Raw genomic sequence first — 21,631 nt, 5'->3', positions numbered from 1 at the left:
TACCCTACGTGCGGTATAGGCCCCTCGAGAAACGCATTTAACTATTTGGTGGGGTCGTTTCGTCTAATTCAAGTATTCAATATTTCAGTGCTTCCATGTTACACAAAGGCTGACGACACCGGTTGCCGACATTTCAATTTGCACTCAAATCAATCACTCAATCAATCAATAAACACTTGCGCGACGTGCGAAACTGACTGAATGTTCTCCAGGAGTAGTTACGGAGAGTTACACTTATAGGTCACATCGGTCCGCATAGCCGGAGACGTGGTTCATGGTTTATACAGTGACAACAACTTCACACTGAGCGCATGACATTTACATCGTAGCTCTCCACGACATCATCGGCGAGAAAAGGTGCAAGAACCGACTGACCTGAGTGGGCGGCGGAGACGGCGCGCAGCAGCCTCTTGTAGAGCGCCAGGAAGGCGGCCTCGGCAGCCAGGCTACGCTCTCCCAGGCGATCCACTTCGGCCTGGAAGTGCCTCAGCAGCGGAGACACCAGGCACCGAACGTCCTGCGAGGCAGACGACTCTGTTCACGTCACACAGAAGCAAACAGGGAAGCTGTGCGTGGAGTAAGCTCAGTGATGTTGCTCTGAAGTACGTACACGAAGAATTAAACGAATTGAAGGTCGTCATTCTTACAGACTCCCGTGATGCCCTCAGCAGACTGAGACAAGATGCCGACAGCCCAATTTTAAGCAGTATCCAAGAATCTGCCGGTAAAATTACTTCGCGTTCATTGCCCAGTGGATATCCTCGCACGTGGGCATCGCTGGAAATGAAGAGGCTGATCGCCTCGCTTCAAGTTGTGCCCACCACGAATGTGACTGTCCTGACATTTCCTGTATGTTTGAAAACGCTCGTCGTCTGATACGCCGACACCTCCTAAAGCAGCACCCAGACCGGCGTGTTGGAGACGGCTCATTCCCTCCCTGTGTTCGTGGTGAAGGCGTGCCCCGTCGTGCTATAGCACTGTTATATAAATTAAGTGTTGGATCTGTGTTGGTGCGCGAACGCCTATACCGACAAGGACGTGTGGACAGCCCGTCGTGTACGTTTTGTGGCTACTGTGAGACACTTGAACATCTCGTTTTATAGTATCCCGCATTTATTGCGCAGCGCGCATTGCTAATTAAGGAATATAGACTTATTGGACTGCAATGTGCGACCCTTGACGATTGCCCGTTTCTAAGGGGGTGCGCTGCTCGACGTGACCAGGCTCATCGAGCCCTGCTAACATTTCTGAAGGATACTGCCTTGGCCTCCCGTTTATAGACATTATTTGTGTTTTTGTTTTGTTCTGTCTGTGTCTCCGTCATTTCCTTATTTCCTCTTTTCTCTGCCCTAGGGCAGGGCTTCTCAGGACCTATTTAATAAAGTTCTTTGTCTGTCTGTCTGTTTTCCTCCCATTTCATGTCCTCTATTCCCTCCTCCTGAAAGAGTAGGCAGGCGTTGTGCCCCTCTCGGTGGCGGTTGTCAGCTCCCTCCCTCCCTATTTCCTTCGTGTCCTTGTGTGTATATGTGTACAAACCAAATAATAATAATAATAATAATAATAATAATAATAATAATAATAATAATAATAATAATAATAATAATAATAATAATAATAATAATAATAATAATAATAATCAATCAATCAATCATTTATTTATCGTGCCCAGGAACAACCGTGAGGTCTGGGTGCTGGCGCACGTATACATAGAAAAAGAAATACAGCAGGGGAGTATCAGTGCAAAAAAAAAACAATGAATAAAAAATATCAATCTTGAAAAGAAAAGTGTACATACATGTAACCAAAGGCGCAAAATGCATACATAATAAAATGGAGAAGGGAAGTTGAACAATATGGTGAAACTAAGACACAACAAAGGAAAGCTGAGAGCAGAACAAAGACAGAGAGTTGTGAAAAATATCAAGGTCATGAAAGTGGGCGTTATAAAGACTCTGTATTCTATGGACGGTTGAGTGTTGGTGGTGACAGGCAGCAACATGGAAAGGTCTGTGTTCTCTGGTGATTTTGCGCGGAATACGAAATGTGATACAACTGAGGAGTTCGGGGCACATGAGGATACCGTGAAGGAGTTTGAAAAGGAAAAGCAGGTCAGCACGATTACGGCGGCAGCGAAGTAAGGGCAATGGCAATAATCCAACAGTGCTAGAGCAGGGCCCAGAGTCCGTGTTTGCAAAGCGGTGATGATATATGCTTAGAAACTTTTTTCTGGACCCGATCTATAATGTCACTGTTGGATCTAGAAATGCCATTCCAGACGACCGACGCGTATTCGAGCTGAGGAAGACAGATTGTTGTGTACAACTTGCGGAACGGTGCAGGAGAATTGAATTCTCTCGACAGTCTGCAAACAGAGCCAAGAGTGCGCATTCCCCGCATTGCAACGCGTTTAGTGTGAGCTGAAAAGTGTAAGGTTGTATCAAAAAGTACACCAAGATCATTGATCTCACGGACCTTACACAATGGTACAGAATCTACTGAATAAGAAAAAGAGATGCTTGCTGTTTTGCGGGTGAAAGTCATGACTTTGGTCTTAGCAGCATTCAAGGTGAGGTTATTATCTGTGCACCATTTAGAAAAAGAAAGCAGGTCAGACTGCAGGATGCGACAGTCATCAACAGTGTGAATCGCCTTAAAGATCTTTATGTCATCAGCATATAGGAGGAATGAAGAATGTCGAATGGCGGAAAGAACGTCATTAATAAAAATTAAAAAAAGGAGTGGTCCTAACACTGATCCTTGAGGAACGCCGCTGGTTACCATGTACGATGAAGACGTTTGGCCGTTGACGTTAACAAAACATGATCTACCAATAAGATAACTCCGCAATAGATTTACAATTGACGAGTCAACACCAAAGTGCGTAAGCTTGATGAGAAGCAGTGAGTGGCTTACCACATCAAAAGCTTTACTGAGGTCGCAATATATGGTGTCTACTTGCCCCCTTTGAAGTACCGGCGCGGAGATATGTGTCATGAAGCTTGCGAGATTTGTGATAGTAGAGCGGCCGGTGAGGAATCCATGCTGATTCGGAATCAATGTGTTCTTCACAGTAATTTACGCTAAACAGTATTTTATAATAATAATAATAATAATAATAATAATAATAATAATAATAATAATAATAATAATAATAATAATAATAATAATAATAATAATAATAATAATAATAATAATTAATAAAATAGACCGTACAATCGCCCCCGGTCGAAGGAGAGAATCCTCGGACACTGGCCCGGACAGACCTCAACGACTAAGGCTTTGAAGGCGTTGCTCCGCTTCAGGACTGAGTGAGACATTAAGAATTGTGCGTTATGTACAGCTTTCTTTTCTTGCCTTTTTATTTAAATTTCCTCAAATTTTTATTTCGCCTTTATATATATCACCTTTACTTTTTTATCCCTTAACCCAGCACAGAGTAGCTAGCCCGGTTTACACTGGCTAAACCCCTGTCTTTCCCTCTCTGCTCCTTCTTTCTCACTTTTCTTAACGACGCGGGCATATCACTGAGAGCTACACGAAATTAAAATTAAATTTTGAGGTCTTACGTGCCAAAACCACCACATGATTATGAGGCATGCCGTAGTGGGGGACTCCGGATTAATTTGGACCACCTGGGGTTCTTTAACCTCGGCTGTGTGCTCGACCGCTGGTGTAACAGAACGCGTCAGGCTCTGATGATACGAAGCAGAGTCAGAACTTCGAGGCGTAGTCAGTATTTAGAAAAGGAGATGCTTCAAATCTACTGTTGATCTCAGTGGCTGTTATCAGAGTGGTAGCAGATTGAATCTTGTTATTTAATACAACAACTGCTAAAATTTCTCGGGTGTCAAACTTATTCGGGTGTAATGTTCTGTGAGAAGCGATAGAAACTAGTGAGCAGTACGGCAGTGATTATGTGATAGCGATCGGCTGTTCGTTTTCTTCTCAGGCTGAGTGTTCGCTGGTCGTGCTTTGTCAAGAGTTTTCGGCCAAATATAGAACTGTGAGTGGGGATTTACGCAGGAGTGTGCGATACTTTCGTGATGCGACGATCTAAACCACCGCCAAAAAGTAATCTTAACATAAATATTTTCTTGTGACCAGCGTCAGCTACCTGAGACAGCAGACCCAAAGCCAGAGTTTGGCTTCTCTATGCGCGGATGCCGCGCAGCAATGGTTTCGTTAGAAAGTCTTCACATGCGGCTGTCGTCCGAGTAACTTAGTTATATTGGATCTTTCGCGCGAGTCTCTTATCTATATTGCAAATCATTCCGGTTTCACTTCGCTCTTTACTTAGCGGGCGGCCTGCACAGGAGGGTGTACAAGCCGCTCATTTACACCTTCGTCCATTTTCGCATGAGTGCTTATCCTCATCGTCCCCTATCACAGCTGCCCTTCCTCCCCACCCACCCTTGCACCAGCGCTGCGAAGTTAACCAGAGGAACCAGTCTCAGGTCGACCTCTGCTTTTCGTCGTGAATAAACGTCCTCTCACTCTTCTCTTGTGACGATGCATAAATTACAGCTAAGAGGCACAACTTATATCCTCTTCCGTCTGCGCAAGTCGCCGGGCGCGTACTTTTCTCGCTGCGTTTCATGTGTCACCTTTGAGACAGCGCTACCCCCGTATCGCCGCGCTCATTAGAAAACCCGGCGCGGAACAACAAAGAGCGCGCCTTCGCCACATAACGCCCGCGTTCTACGGCGAAACGCAACTTTGCCGCCTCGGAGCGAGAGAGCGAGAGAAAAGATCGCGTTCGCATCTCTTGGCGCGGCCGATGCGGCGTTGTGCCCCGTCCGCCGCCATTCTTCTTGTCACGGCGCAGCACAGCTCGGCGGCGGGCGAAAATCCCCGATGGCGGCCGAGTATATTTCACGCGATGCCCCCCCTCCCGCCAAACAGTCCTCCTCTGGCATCAGCAGTAGCAGCAGAACCGGGAGCCTAAATAACATAAATCAAAGCGTTATTTATTAAGCGTTATTTATCTGCGAGACAGGAGGAATAGGACGACGGAGCGCAAAACGGCGCGTGCTGAGCCGCGCGCGCGCCGTTTGCGCGAGCGGCGGGCGAGCATTCGAGCGTGATTCCAGTGCAGCGGACCCACGTGCAGCGTCTGTCTGTATTGCTAGAGATCGCTGGGCTGAGCGTGTTGCGACAAAAATAGCGGGTTGAGGGGGGAAGGGGGGGGGGGGGGTGAAGCTTTTTTTTTTCCACCACGCATTGCGGGTCCATTATAGGGGCGAAAGTGATGCTCCTCCTTCGCGAACGCTCGCGACTCGTATTATTTATCTGGCCGAGGGAAACCACGGCGAACCTTTTACTCTCGCCCTATTTCACTCATCCTTCAACCTCCTGCTTCCAAAGCCCTCCTCCTCCTCCTGTTTTCTCGCCAGCAGATTTTGCGAGAAAACAACAACAACAAAATACGGCCACCAATAATTTTCGGGGTGGTGCGGTGCGCGGAAAGCCGCCGTCGCAGAATTGAGAGCGGTATAGTCTCTCCGGACTCCTTGCAATCCGGAAGGGTTGAAAGCGCGCGCCACACCGCCGCACCATGCAGTTGGGAGGTTTCTCTCGGGAGAACATCGCACTTTCACCCATTTTTCCCGTGCGAAGGGTACATTGTCCTGAGACTGTGCTGGCCGCCGGGTTCGTTGTACAGCTTGCGGGAGGGAGCACAAGACTGCACCCATTGGAAGGCCCCTCGTACAGCTTGCATCATTCACACTGAATAGAAATATTATACTGCGACGTTTTTAAAAAGCGCTGAGAGCGATAATTAGTAAGCCTGAGGATGAGTGCTCTCCCATATCTGGAAACAGGTTATTGCATTGCGCTTGCGACTGAGCGTCGCCGTTTGAAGCGGATTTCAAAGGTGATGTAATCAGCAGAGGAACTTTCATCTTGTGACCCTTCTTTAAACTGTGCAACAAAAATAGCAGGTACCGAGTTGACCTCCTGCCTCTAGAGAGACTAGATATCAAAAGGGGCATGAGGAGGGGAAAATGGAGCGCTAGTGAAAGCATTAAGATGTAGATGGCAACGAAAGCAAAAATAAACAAACGAGGAGACAAAAGTACCGTGAGAACGAGTTTCGTAGCACACCACAATGCCTCTCGCAACCACGAGATCGCCTCCTCCGGAATCCTCTGGCGGAGAACGCACCCGAACCCCGAGCGAAACGGAACTAAAGCACCGGAGCAGCAAAGCAGAAAATTGCGCGCGCGGTACATAACAGTCGTCGGTGCCTCGAGACGCCGTATTTAAAGCCTCGCTGAGCTCTTTGATTTGTCTCGTTCGGAAAGAAATCAAGACAAGCGGGCAGAGTCCAGATCAGCAGCGACAATCGCCGACGTGCTCCGCCTTTGCGCCATCAGTCTCCGCGCACCGAGCGGCGCTTTGGCAGGAGCTCGCGCCCGTAGCCCGGCTCGTGCGGTATCGGACCATCGCTCAGCCCTTCCTGACCGGTAGACACGTGGCGCTGGGGGAGACGGAACAAGGCTCGTTCCCTGTGCGCCAGGCACTGCGCTGAGACAGCTGATCCGGGGCCGATAGCTGGCGCTCCTTCTTCGCTCGAGGGAAGCGCGTTCTTTGGCTGCCGCAGGCGGGAGAGGGGGCGACTCGCCGGCAGCCTGCCAGTTTCGTCCACTTGCCTCTGATGAGCGGCTAAACGCCACGCGGGGATACCTAAACGGAGTCCACTGATAGCCTTACTCCCCTTTCTGGCCCCGATCAAAGCGCTGCGCCAGAGTGAGTGCACCGGTGATCAACTACAGTTTTCGCGAGCTCGGCGAGAGGAGGAAGTACGAGGGGAGAGAGATAGCTCGGCGCTTGAGTCTCCCGCGTCGCCTCGTTTCGCAGCTCCTGGGTGAGCTCGTTACGGTGTTTGTCCTCACTGCTAAGCATCCTCACCGGCCGGAATGACAGCTTAATCTCGCAAACTAGCTCAACGCCACCTAGCTGGTTGTCGCAGTGCGAAGGCGTTGTACACATGTAAATTGCAAACAAACGCGAAGAACAAGCACGGAAATCGCACTAAACGGCTATTGGAGCTCCTTAAGTCGCGATCACGACAGTTTGATGGTCTCCTCGCCTCGCTTACTGAGTTACAGCAAATGCGAAAAAAGTTTAGAAACGAAGACCGCGTGCAGAGTGTTCAAGAAGGATATGTCACTCTCAACTGTTAGTTAAGCATGTCGACACAATAATATTGTGTCGATGTGTTCTGAAAAGCGTACCATAGCGGACTCCGAGCTGGTTTAATTCAGCTCCATATAAACTGTTACGAGCCTTTGCAGCAATCTGGATATTGCAAACCTGCAATTCGAGCCGTTGTTCAGATTCGAAAACCGGTTTGGTAACGCTCATAGGGTCGAGCTCTTCACGTGCCACGAATAAATTCATATATAAAGTAATTACGCCTAAATAACATACGACACTCATCTGTCAGTAATGCTGCTAGTGCAAACTACTCAACATATATATTCAACCTTGTACTTCTGATAAAACGATCGCCAAGACAAAAATAAAATTGTATTTGAGTCGGCTAGACATAGCACGAGTGTCGACTCAACCGAAACTTTATCATATGCAGGCAAATGGCAAGAGAATCAAAATTGTATCGGTCATTACAAAGACCACGAAGAAAATTATTGTACTTTGTGTGCTTTTTTTTTTTTTTTTGGTCACCAACACTGCACTTTTTTTTCCTCCTCTGTGATACGTGCAGAACCCCTACGTTCATGTTGGCAACAAGATACTTCCACTACTTCATAGGAACAAAATATTTTAAATAAGCATTGAAGTACTCTGCTTTATATAGTAAAAACTAAAATGCGCCAGTGAATGACTAAGATTCCCAATAAGACATTTATTCTGAAACTTTGAACGCAATATGGGGGTTAGAAGTTGGTGTAATGTGGATGAAGAGGATACAAGGAAGTTGTGAACATGCAACATAGATGGTATCATATAGATGGTATAATTTTCAGAAGTGATACTCTTCAGACACAGATTAACAGGACAGGACTTATAGCATCAGGGATACAATTCACAAAGCGTTTCGTTCGGAAGCGATGTTTGCCATTGGCCGACCGGCTTAGCTAAACAGTAATACGTCCAACACCATCGTTGTCTGGTACATGGCCTTACAAACATTTATAGCGTAAGAACATTCTTGTAAACACGGGCTCGCGTTAGTGCGGCCAAACTAGCGTTTCTTGAAGATTTCTTTGAGGATTTGCACTACGGCCAGAAATTGACCCGACAACAAATAGGGGTGCCGGCGAAAAGAGCGTCAACGCGCGAGTCGTGCCATGTCGGCCAACTATAACGCTCCGTGAGAGGCGCATGCGCAGTGCTGTCACTACCGCTTCTGACGCGGCGCTCCACAATCGCGCGTAATTTTAATGAATCTCGCGAAGAGAACTGAAGTGAATGCCGAGCGCTTTTTCTCAAGTGCGCCGCCCTGTTCGGCCTCACTGTGCAAATATCTCGCACAATACGTGCGAGCCATCCTTCGTACTCCTTGCTATACACCTCTCCTCGGAGTTATGATTTCAGAAGCAGCGTTTACCGAGCTCAGTGGAGAAGATTTTGAGGTCTTCTCCAACCGCTCGCAAAGTCCACCGGGGCATCCGCTCACGAACACAAAAGGTTGGGGAGAGCCTCGCTAGACGTATGCAGCTGCGCCGTGCATCCTCGACTCAAAGTAGAGGGGCTCCGGCGCGGTAATCTCAAAAGTTGTCTGCTCGGCAGCCCCACACAAGCGGCCACTCGGAGAGCTTCGGACAAGTGAGTGTATAGCGCCTCCCTTTGTTTCTTCGAGAGTCGACACTGGCACCGACCGACCAGTCCGTTCTTCTTGGGCGGCCGTACTTTAGCGCAGTTGGTCAGTGCTTGATTAGGAACGCGCCCGAGATTCAGACCCCGAGATAATTTCGGCAGCAAATTGTCCGACCAAGTGTGCTCCCCGGCGCTAGCTAAGCGTGAGCACCCAGCCTCTGCAGGGAGAAACGCTAGTTGGGTGTCAACGCAAGTTAGCGCTGCGCAAGTGTCATGTGCAAGTGGTGGGATAACGCGTGATTTCATGGCGGTGGCACAATAGCGCGAACGGACAACCACTTAGGTCTTCGTGCCAGGAAAACTTAGGGTCAGCCCTAAGAATAAGAGGCGCAAAGCGATAGAAACTGCCCCGCTTTAAATATTCTTGCGCAAGCCGATAACAACTTTTAAAGAGATATACGATCCTTCTTAAGTTATTCAATGTCTCCTTACATCGCCATGAAAGAAATCCACCAGGGGAGCCGTAGTTGCAGCGATTTTCTTTATATATCTTGTTCCTTTCACCTTTAGTCATTTTCAGTTCCACTCGAAGCTGCACCCCCACTATTGCTGGGACATTCCACTCATTGGGACGGATGACAATAAATTAATACAGTGGGAGGAAAATAATGTTCCCAGACGTACTTTTCTCAGGGTAGTAGGGAAGTTTTGAGGGAAGAGAGACGACGCAACCTGTCATAAAAACTCTTTTAACTTGCAGATAGATAGATAGATAGATAGATAGATAGATAGATAGATAGATAGATAGATAGATAGATAGATAGATAGATAGATAGATAGATAGATAGATAGATAGATAGATAGATAGATAGATAGATAGATAGATAGATAGATAGATAGATAGATAGATAGATAGATAGATAGATAGATAGATAGATAGATAGATAGATAGATAGATAGATAGATAGATAGATAGATAGATAGATAGATAGATAGATAGATAGATAGATAGATAGATAGATAGATAGATAGATAGATAGATAGATAGATAGATAGATAGATAGATTAGATAGATAGATAGATAGATAGATAGATAGATAGATAGATAGATAGATAGATACTGTTCGACTCATTGATTGAGACTGACCGATTTACTTTATTGATGGATTGATGGGAAAACACATTATCATACGCTTCCCAGGTAAGGTTCCAAATAAGACAGGGTGCTGGTGCGAATGGAAGGAGCAAAGACTTGGCTCTGACAGAAACACCAAATGAGGAGTGGGTCTTCGCGATCCGCCGTCTCCTCGCACCCACATAACGGGGCGAATCGCTTCCTTCTCTCCTTCCGAGCGACGTGTTTCTACCACGTCGCAATTAGGCAAACGGGCCATTGCCCTATAGTCGCCCACGCTTTGCGCAAAGAACAGGCAACGCCCGCACCACCGGATAGGCGGCAGCGGGAAACAATAAAGACGCGATGATCCCGCGTAGCGGCAAAACCAGTCCACTGTACGCAGAGACGGTTCGGAATTCCGGCCACATTTGCAGAGACACGCCGCCTCGCCTATGCCCGCCGAAGATCCGAGGGCGAGACGTGGGGAACAATAAATCAAATAAAAGATTAAGGAAGAAAAGAAACGTAAGAGGCAATCGGTATGTACAAGCGTTCGGCGAACGGGCTAGCTGTGCCAAGGTGAGACACGTTGGCCTCAAAGCTGCAGTCAGGACCTTGGCGAATAGTATAGTGTTATGAGCCGCGAGACGCATACAACGCGCTGATTTAATTTTTGCGTGGGTAAAATCCAACAGGACAAGGTGTATTTTCTAGCGAAGCACAAGCACATGGTACATCGTTGCGTTTCTGAGGCGCATTCTAAGGGTGATACCTCGGTGCATTGTGCCTCGCCTATCTCCTTTACAAGAATGACAGAAGGAGAAGGAAAGAAAACGCGTCGTTGCAAAAGCTATACAGAACTATCGCCTGCCGTCCCAAGGCCTAATTCAATAACCTGCTCGCACACAGGAACGCTTCGCGTCGCAGGCACTGGACGATCCCGATAGCAAACGATATAGGACAACTATATATAGGGCACCGACCATTTCCGTTCCTTCAGTGGTTCAACCTAGCGATTGCTTTCACAGCGCGGCTCACTTTTGTCGAGACGGAGTATAGTATATCTGCTGATGTGCTCGGCAATTCAACAGGCTATGAGAGAAGTATAAAGGAACGCAGGCCCGCGCGCGCCGTCTTGAGCGAGCGCCTTTCGGAGACGTGCCTGTATAGCACCTGCCACAGAGGTTCGCGTGGACGACAATAAACCGTAACTAAATCGGGGAATGGGACATTTAAGGGCAGTGCTCGGGACAACCACGCGTGCGGTTATGCCACGCAGCTTATGGGCGCGTTCGCCCGGCGGAAGCGGTATCCGCGCTCCATTCTTCGCCATCATCTTCACACACCGCTGCGGCTTCGGCGTTGCGTTCCAACAACCGGCGGTCAGTCGCACGCTTCCTTTGAGCCGCGTTTCTCTTTCTTTTTTCCCAGCCATGGTCTTTCTATATGTGCGCAACGCACTCGTCGTTGCCGCAGAGCCGAAGTTACGTACTCAACGTCCTTTCGTTAGTTCCCGTCCATGGCTTCGGCGCGCGTATAATTTCGCTCTTGTGCCTAGATTCTTTCGCGCTGAGTGAGTTACTGTCCCTGGTCGGACGTTTACGGCTGCGTAACACCGCTGAAAACGAAAAGAAAAGAAACCCGGCCACTACAAGCTTTTGTGCGGTATGGCGCATTTGCGTCTTCTTTTTGCCGCACCTCCTTCGCAGTGGATTTTTTATGTTTTTCTTGCCAGCGGTCAGAAACAAAACTAACTCACGTTGGTGGCGATGTCGTTCCGAGAGCAATAAATTCCGACGCTCGGGCTCCGCGCACAGTTACAGCGAACGGTGGTTCTTTCCACTCGCTGACTCCGCAGCGCTCGAGCGGCGCGCGGCGCTAAGACAAGCGAGATGAAGCGATGGATGGTGCGGCCGGCTCGCGCGCTGCGCTCTTGCGCTTTTTGAGATTAGCGGCGCAGAAAATTAAGGCCGCTGCTCGCTGCCGCACCGGCTAACGGCTTCACAAGCGTGCAAAGGCAGCGACAGGCGACGCACGGCCAGAGTATAGTATAAGGAGGGATAACGGCGCAGCACGAAACAAAAGAACACAGCGAGGAGACGAACGACGAAAGCGAAGCAACCCGCTAACGCTGCCTGGACCATGTCGCCACTAAGCGTAGAGTCGCTAAAGCTCGGAGTACGAAGAAAGGAGCGGATGCGCTAACACGCGGGCTCCCGCACATGGAGGACTACAAAGGCACTGAGGAGAAATTCCAGAGGTGTAATGACCTTAGCTATACGACGTGCTTGGCTTCTTTTTCCCTCTCTTTACAGCCACTCATCTGAGCTTCGTATCTACTATGGAGGTAAGTCAAATGCACATTGAAATAATCCGCCTTGTATGTGAACACTGACGCATAAGTGAGCGTATATAAAGCCTCCGTAAGCTTTACTTTCAAACAGAAGAATAATGAGCTTTAGTTCAGTGGTAATGGTCAATGTGTTAAGAACGAAATTCACGAACTGCTACAAGCACTCATTTGCAGAACACTTAGCAAGAGCCACGTCTCGTATACACAATTTGCACACTTTGCGAAAGGATCGGTAAATGTAACTTTTCAAGCTCAGAGACGATTTCAGAATTGAGGCCCAGATTCCCTTATCGTAATAAGATCAGAACACTGACTTATTCGTGAATCTTGAAATCCGCAAATTGAGCGTGGGCTTATATCGTGTGTTCCATGCTAACGTTAGCCAAGCTGTTCAAAGAAAAAAATAGGATTTAGAAATCACGGATACGATTATAAAATCTATGGCATTCGGTCGTCAGGGGTCTGACAGCCGAACACCGTAAGCCTTAAAATCGTACCTTGCACCGTCTTTTTAAATCTTCTTTTTCTTTGAGCATCTTGGCTATCGTTAAGTGGGACACTCTAGATACGGCGTCATGACTTGAAAGGAACAGAAGCGGCGGGGGGCCAGTAAAGCTTGGACGGCCCACTATATTTTAACCTGCATCGAAATTTCAGTTCACGGACGCTTCGTGCTTCACCGCAATCGGCCGTCGATCCCCCGACCGCACTATCGTCCGTATAGCATCGACACCACAACCGCTAAGCCATCTTCACATTTATAAGACCAACACGCTGATGCTTGCTTTTGCTGCGTTTGTTCTACATTTCCGGAATAACTGCAAAGGTCGAGATGAACGGAAGCTCAAAGCTCACGAATCCACGTACATGGCAATTTGCAAGAGAACGCGGCGAAAACGAAAGCTCTCGAGAAGACACCAACCCGCTCTGTGCGCCGAGCGTCGATGAGTGCGAGCACGCGCTCAGAACTCAACGGTATACTTGCCACGGATTCCTTGCGATTCTGATGGCGTGAACGCTTTTTTTTTTTTTCTACCGCTGTTATAGAGGTGGATCAGGCATTTAAAGAAAAGAAACCGGGCCGAAGCGAGCGCCATATTTTCCACATCGCGCACTCGTTAATGACGTGATGGCCGACTGAGCCCTTTGTGCCTGGCACCCAGACCCCGGTGCGCCGCGCCAGTGGCACCAAGACCAGCGCCCCGTGCTGTTCTCGCTTTTTAGTTTACATTTCGTTCAACTTTCCACCTTACCGAGTCGCAACCGATATTTCTTTTTCTGCTCCCCTCTTCAGCTTTCCTTTCGCATCCCGATCCCGAAAAAGTCTTGCGCCCCCGAGCGATTATGCCGGGCGAGAATTCCTCGCTCTCGCGACCTTTATACTTTTCACTCGCGCCGCCGACAAGCCACGTCCTTTCCGTTTCGCCGCGCAGCAAGCCACCATGCAGCGGGAAGCCAAAGGCGGCGCGCTTTGTTATCGAAAAGTCTCATCGCGACACGACGTTCTACGACCATGTTCACCGCACGCACTCCGCACTGCACCGGCGGTCGCCGCACTGATTCGGAATAATTTTCGACCCGGCTGCCAACGCCTGGCGAAAATTGTGCGCGTTCGTCGCGCGCCTTGCTTCTATTTCCTGAAAAAGGGTTCAGTCAGTGAGAAGCAAGAAAGACAGAAAGAACGCAATAAAAAGCTCGCGGCAGAAGGGGTGTTTAAAAGGAGCATGAACGAAAGGTTAAGGGCGTAGAAGGAGAAGCAGAAAGGAAACACTGCCTATAGCGGCATAACCAAAGGCCGGAACCGCCGGGGGAAGCGAGTTAAATAATTCAAGGGAATCTCGCCACCTCGATCACGGCGATGACATTCAGAGAAAATTTGCCTATGAAAGCGAGAGCGCCGCAAAGATGAGAAAGAGGGGGCCGAAAGAAAGCTGATGGAGCCATTGTCGAGAGCGAGGTGACAAAACGTTCGTTTCGCTAGGTGGCGTTTCGTATGCTCTTCCCTACCTCCTTGTTCTGTTTTCCTGGCGTGCAGAAGACGCAAGCGAACGATCACACAGAGTGCGGCGTTCAGCGTTCACCCCCTCCCTCTTTCCCATTGCCTCTCCCCTTCCCTCAAGGCACACACCTCCGATTGCGGTTTCTTCTCATTCTCGTGCGACCCCCTCTCTCTTTTCCTGTGTGCAAGGCTTGCCTGCCATCCGCGACAAGGAAACGAGTCGAATACAAACCGTTTCCTTTGAATCCCATCTTACCGTTCGTATAGCGGGCTTGCGAAGTATTTGCCCGGTATCTTGAATTCGCTCATACCACTTTTTTTTTTTTTACGTTCTTCGTAAGCGTGGATGTGTACGCGTTCCTGTGTACGAGCACCGTCCTTTCTTTTTCTTTTTTTTCCCCTTTCTCTCCCACACTCACTGGTAGTTCTCGGGCTTTCGAATCGCGATATGCAGTATTTAAGGCCTCTTCGAGCGGAAATTCCCAACATTTTCGCTTAATTCCGTCCTTCTCGACTTCTACATCAACCTTTTCTTTCTTTCTTTTTTTCTCCCTCTTCTGTTCAGAACACAGTTCTCTTAAGAAGACGTACACCTCGCGCAGGCGACGCAACGACGGAACGCAAGTGAGGAAGTTAGCAAAGGAGAGGGGTCGCAATAAAAACGGTTTGCGAGTGTTTTTTTTTTTTTTTAATCTCGCTTTCTTTTATTTTTCCCAGCCCTTATTTCTCTCTTATTCCGGGAGCCTCCGAGCGAGACCGACCTCGCGCCCCCGCTTTTATTTTGCTGCTTGCTCGGTCGGCACCACGCACACACACGGTGGCGTTTGTAATTGTCCGAGGCAGGCATTCGCGCGCGCGCTTGTGCGTGCGGGCACACATCGGCGTGGTGGCAGCCCGAGGCTCCTTTCTTCTTCCTCCCACCTCGACCTCCCATCCACAACGAAAACGGAAGCGGTGCGCCAAGTCCCACGCCGCGCGACGCCGGCGCAGGAAGCGAGACGCGCGCGTCTGGTTTTGCACGCCCCGCCAGATACGAGACGTCGAGCGAGCCCGTGCTTGCGGCACGAGAATGGAAGAGCAAAAAAAAAATTTTTTTTAGAAGAAGAACTATAGGCGGCACGGGCACTATCGGAAAGCGTGTGGGTACGCGGGTGAGCTTCCTGAATAGGAGCGGGTTATCGAACAAGGCGGAGCGAGATCATTGTGGAACGCGAATTCTCGTTCGCACCTTGAAGCGCTTCCGTTACGTTTAAATTCGCTTTATCTGGTCGATTCACTCGTGATTGGAAAGAAAGAGGGGGCCGGTTTTGAATCAAATAAAGGCGAGAAACCATGCAAAAGAAGCGCGAGTTATGGAAACAAAATGAGAGGTAGGAATTTATTAGTCTTGCTCCGACAGCTTGGCAGCATGTACTGGAGCGCTATAACGGAAAGCTTTTCCAATCTGTTTCTATTTCATTTCTGTCACAAGCCCCCCACGATTGGTCGAAAAATTTTCCGGGTAACCCTAACTCCATCTGCCTGTCAGGCGACGTCACTTACCACGTCAAAGTGACGTGTGCGCGTTAAGGTGCATTATTATGCCGAACAAAACTGATTGTTTTTCGGAGTAGCCGGAGACCTCCCCGTTCCGACAGGAATCAAATATGGCTGTCAACCAATCGCTCTGCCACTGACTACTCGGAGCTGCCGAGAAGAAGCATTTTCTCAGCGTATAATAAATACATTTGCGTGACAGTATAGCATTATCGAGCCCTTTAGGTGCATATAAGACATCGCACTGCCAACTATTCTTTGCTAAGGATCCGTGTTAGGCGAAATTTTTAACGTTCAGTTGCACGCCACCGCAATCTGAGCAAATGGAAGCGGACCAATCGCAGATGCTGACACCGCACCTTCTCATGCAGTCTTCTACTTTCAGTGCGCTATATATAGTTCGAACCCACCGATGCCCTCTCCGCTTCTGTGCGCTTCTCGCATCTTGTGAGCCAATTAGATAAGAAAAACCTGTCAAGGTAGGTAATGTTATTTCTATTTCTTGTCAAAGCAAACAGGAGTGACCTCCTACAAACGAGGAGAGCGTTTGATTGGGCTGTTCAAATAATTATCCGAGTGTACCTCATGATTGTGTCGGCGGTTACGTAGTTTTTGACTACGCAACCGCCGTAACTATTGATTATTACGTAAAGTTTGACCGGAAGATGTGAATAAAAACAGAATAGTTACGTTATACGTTTACGTTATACGACCCCTTGCAGTTTCACACTATCCTTAAACAATTTAAAGAACAGTAGTGAGGGGCATGTGGCCGGTGTAATGTACGGATTCCTTTCACTCGATTCTATTCCTTTCTGATCGTCCACCGTTCGCGACCGGCTGATTGCGGTGATAGGAAGAGGAAAACAAGAGGTTAAAGGCAGAGAGGTTAACCAGCTTAAGTTTCCGGTTGGCTACTCTGCACAGGGGATGGGGGGCGGTGATAGCGTGAGTGAAGCGCCGCACGAACCGCTGACGAAGTGCGAATAGGAACAACACTGGAATAAAATTCTTACATTATCTCGGCCAAGCCTCTATTTGCACAGCGTTTGTCGTATGGTGCAACAGTCCAAAAAGATCTGTTCTGCATTAAAAATAAAGCATTTGGGCTTGAAAACATAGTATTCTGTTCAGTGTATAGAACCCTGGAAATCAACCTGCTCAGAGACATAAGCGAATGAACTCAGAGGAGTGTGGGCTTTCCGAACATAGCAAAGACAGAGCGATCGCGACGCTCCTCTGAACACCCCACGCGGCCGCCTTGTACAGTGCGCCACGCGGACCTCTGCTCACGTGACCGATGCCTTGACGGAAAAGACATCTCCTCGCCGCTTTACCTGCAGCACTGTGGAACGTGGTGTGGACAGACCGAGGAGCGTGTTCGCGTCAGCGCACGGAAGACAGTAATGTTACATCTGATTATCGCGTTAGCAATGTCATCTCTGGTGGCGTATCTCAGAGGCTGCTGTTTTCTCTCCGAAGCCAGGAGTGATGAATCAAGAGACGGACACGAAACGCAACATTTAGCTGCTTCGTGCTCTCGGATGTGATTTGTGAAACTGTGAGACGATAACGAGCCTATAGACATGTAGTGTTCGAACGCATTTATGTTCGAAATGCACGGTTTCGAACCTTCTTGTCCCCGAGGTCCATGAGACAGAAAATATTTTAATCCGCAAATACACAACACAGAGGCATGATGTAGACGCTCAGACCGTCGACACCGTCGATAACGAAGCACAGAATCTTCGAGCCATTGGTTAAGGCTCGAGAAACTACAGCTCGTAGTAATCGTGCTGTCTTTTAACTCCGTCGTTCGTTCTATCGGCCTTTCTGTGGACAGAATGAAGAACTGAAACTACACCTTGTTAAATGTACCCGTAAGTCAGCACCTCGACGCGCACCTGTCGTAACCCAAACGAGGCAGGAACGAAATGAGATCCCCCCACTGCACACAACTGCTGACGCGCGCCCCCTGCTCGGAGCTTCAACTCTCTCCGCTTCGCTTTCACTTTCAGCGTTCTCTCCGATGCGGTGGCTATAAATTTCCAGAAATCTCCCCGGCAGCAGCGGCAGCGTCGACAACGCGCTTCGCATTTCTTTCTTCCCGCGGCTGCTCTTTGGACCTTCCGGTTCAACGCTCCGTCGGGAGCGTCACTCAAGAGACACCCGACGACAAACCACGACTCGCGAGTATACGGAGGAGAGCGAAAAAAAAAAAAAGAACGACAGAACTCGAACAGGAAGCCGCTGTGCCTTCAACGCCCGAGGTTCGAACGACCAGCACGACTATAGAGCCCAGTATACGAAGTGCGTAACGGCCACCAAAAAAAAAAAAAAAAAAAAAAAAAAAACCCGCACTGCACCGAGAACGTGGATGCGTGGAGGGGGAGAGAGGGGGGCGGTTATATAGGAAACGTACGACATCTATCGCCTTGAACGCCCGCGCACTCACTCGCTCGACTGCCCGCCCCGGAGAGTCTATATTTTTCGCGGCACGTACGGTGTTTTCCTTTGCACTCTCCCGCTCTTACAAGGTTGCCTTCTAGCGCCTTATCCCCATTATTTACTGGACCCGGCGGGGACACTCTCTCCTCCCTATCCCACCAAGCATTTCCGTCACGGACCCGACGTGGATACGCCAACTTTATTCTTCCTTTTTTTCCTTCGCTATCAGCGATGTGTTTTTGTTCGCTTCAGGCGCGGTTGTTTATTGGCTCCCAGCTGTTGAGTATAGGCGTAAGAGCCACTTCCCGCAAAACCCACCAACCTGCTTGTCGCGGTTGAATCATCCCCTTTATTGTGCATGCCTCACGCACGGCCGGGCGATTCGGTATACCGACCAGTCGGTAAACGCCGGTGCTGCGCTTGTTGCTCTTCTTCTTCTCCGAGCGCGTGGAAGGCGACCGAAAACGAAAGGGGCGTCGGGCGATTGCCGAGCGGGTCGATCGCTGTTCCCAGCTTAGGCAACGAGGCAATGAAGAGGAGAGTTGTGTCTACATTTCCGGCGATTCGATAACGCTCAATGTACTCCGTATAGAGGTCCATAAACAGAAGAAAGAGAGAGATAAAAAGAAGAAGGCAAAAAGAATCTTCCAAGGAAGAGTCACCGACAGGAAAGAGAGAAGCCAAGGAAGTGATGGAGAGTACTGGAGACCCCGGGAAGGCCAAGTGGCCACTAGGTGGACGAGTGTCGCACACGCGGGGAAGTGATTCCGGGCCCCGTATACCGGCGCGACCGGTGATGGCTACAAATGGCTACGGCCGCAGAACATCGGTTCCGCGTTCCAAACACCGCTTCCTACTACCGACCTATAGCCACGTTGCTTCTTCTGGCTCTTTGTGCGTCGTTTACTGAAGGCAGTCGCGCGCGAGACTCCTCCGGTTGCTCGCTATCGCGTTCGGGCAGAAGCCGCAACCACCGTTACGCGGTGCGCGCGTCATTGGCTTCTCCTCACTGCTCTGATGCTGAGCAGAAAAAACAAGGCGATAACGCGAAGGGGGACTTCCCTTTGTTTATCGATACGAGGGAGTCCGTTACTCTGAGATGCTAAACTATTTACGAGACTTGTTATGGCCTGTTCCTATTTAGGCAAAACATTGTTTTTTTTGTCTTTTTATTTTTATTTTCTTTTTGTAAGTAGTAACTACTACTATATTCCATCTGACTGCAGTAATGAGAAGTTGTGTGACCTGTTATAGGCTAATAAATGAAAAATTATATTGCGTTGTTCATCGTTACCAGCAACTCTATATCACTGTTATACGTATGCGAGAATTGAGTCAACACTGCTTTTCATGGATCGTCCGCAGTAGCTTAGTGGCTATAGCGATGCATAGCTGAGCTTTAGGTCGTGGGTTTGGTTACGGCCGCGGCGGCCGCATTTTGACGGGGGTGAAACACAAAAGCTCTTGCGTACTTACATTGAGGTACACCTTACTGAAACCGGGTAGTCTAATTATTCCCACTACTGTGTACCTGATTATCATATATTGGTTTTTGGTAGGTAAGACCACGTAATTTCTTCTTAACTGCCTCTAATATTGGAAATTTATGGTTTGCATTTATACTTCATGACGGCGCGTGATAACATCCATTATTTTAAAAAAAACTGGATAACATCGAAGCCATAAGAGTTATTATTAACGCTCGAACGAGACTAGCGCCTTCCATGTTGACACGTACACATAAAAACTCGGAGTGTCCATCTGTCCCTCCTCACCCACTCGCAGCCCCGCACATACTAAATGCTCTATAACGTGTACAGTTATAATTTAAAGTCAATTTAAGCTAATATTAGGTAAATTTACAATTCGCTCACGAAGGAACACTGAAAGGCAACTCCATCCCGATGTCACATGCATGCGAGCCAAGTGTGCGCCTCACTTCGTTGCAATTATCGCCGCACAGCGTGCTCTAAAGTGCGAGTCTGGAGCTCTTCAGCGCGGCAGGGGGCGAGCGCTACCGCTTCGAGCCGGGGCGGCGTTCGGAACAGGGCCACTTTATTGCGGCCGACTGTTCTTCAGACAAAGGCGCGAGCCACGTGACACCCGAAGGTGTCGGGAGAGCTTCGAGCGCTGTTCGTGCCGCCTTCCCAATGGAGCCAAACTTGGCCGCCGAGTCGAATCCCGGAAGGTGCCGCTTGCCCCGCTCGGCCGTTATCCGAGAGGCGCGGCCGAGACGTTTAATTTGGCGATGCGGCGGCGCGGCTGCCAAGAAATCCACGCTGACGGCGGCCGCCGCGAGCGCAGCTGCCTCAATTTGTCTCCGCTAATGAACGACGTCCCCAACGGCGAAGAACGCGCTCTGAAGCACTCGGCGCGGATTTCCTGCAGCCGAGACAAGCTTTGGTGAATTTGCGCGCGTCGGGCCTCTTGTGTGAGACCGCGAGCGCGCTCGCACAGCCGCGAGATCCCGGAAAAGGCGTCCGCCTTGTGCGGCCTCTATGTGCTACACTACCTGGCGCTTTCATCTTGCTGCAGTACTGCGCGGCCGACGTATTTTCGGGCCAACGAATGCCCGCCTGCGCGCTGCACTCTTTCCCCCGAGGTAGAAAAGGAATCGAATACACGGCCAGACCTTGTGCCTTTTCCCTGCCCCTCCTTTGACTGGCTTTATAAATAGTGCGCACCGGTTCGTTTCGAATGAGACGCAAACCACTGGCGCCAGCTCGGGGAGACCCGAAAGAATTTCCTTTTTTTCTCTCTCTCTTCTTTTTCCATTTATTTTTTAGCGCTTTCAAATACCAGCGGAGGCTTCCATTGCGACAATTTCGTATGCGCATGACAGTGATCCATGGTCCTCCCCGATGTTCGCTGGCAGGAGCGTCTGTGGTGGGGACAACGCGATATGCCTTCGGAGCAAGGAGTAATCGTCGTCTAGACGCAGGAAGCTCAGCAAAGCGCGACGCCGGTGCATTTGCGCTTGACGTGCGCTCGAACGACGACGCAACCTCAAAGATGGGGACACGTCCAGGCAATCCACGGCTTTCTAGAGAAGGTTACCGAAGTTTCCGTGGTCTAAATTAGCTCGCAGTCTATTCGTCTCCTTGAAATGAACCTATTGTGCAGAATGACTGCCTCGGTTAACAAAAGGGAATCAAAACTCCCGGTTCAGTCGGAATGAAGCGCATGGCCCGGGTGAGCGAAATGGTAATTCACTCATGAAAGGAACATGGCTTATCCGCATCCTCTATGCTAACAGTATCAGAGGAGCGATCACGTTGTACCAGTGGTCATTTGAGCTTGTTTGTTGACGCCCGTTCAAACAGGCGGAGAACGCGTTTTGTTGTCGCCAATCCAATATCGGTGGCTACATTGCTAGAGTAAAATACACGCAATG

The 21,631-nt window shown here is 49.2% G+C and overlaps 1 protein-coding gene across 1 annotated transcript in view; it reads right to left on the bottom strand.

The window, feature by feature from the left end:
* Positions 1-298: 298 nt before the first annotated feature.
* The window catches only part of LOC125944437 (protein CASP-like), a 144,587-nt gene continuing 123,254 nt past the window's right edge, over positions 299-21,631 (bottom strand). The window contains exon 3 of the mRNA XM_049664933.1: positions 299-517. Within this exon, the coding sequence (XP_049520890.1) occupies positions 299-517 (219 nt within the window). The remainder of the gene's footprint in view (positions 518-21,631) is intronic.

The sequence above is a fragment of the Dermacentor silvarum genome, chromosome 3, assembly GCF_013339745.2.
Source record: "Dermacentor silvarum isolate Dsil-2018 chromosome 3, BIME_Dsil_1.4, whole genome shotgun sequence".
NCBI lineage: Eukaryota > Metazoa > Arthropoda > Arachnida > Ixodida > Ixodidae > Dermacentor > Dermacentor silvarum.
Note: the sequence above shows the minus strand (reverse complement) of the source record. Positions and strands in the feature narration are given on the sequence as shown.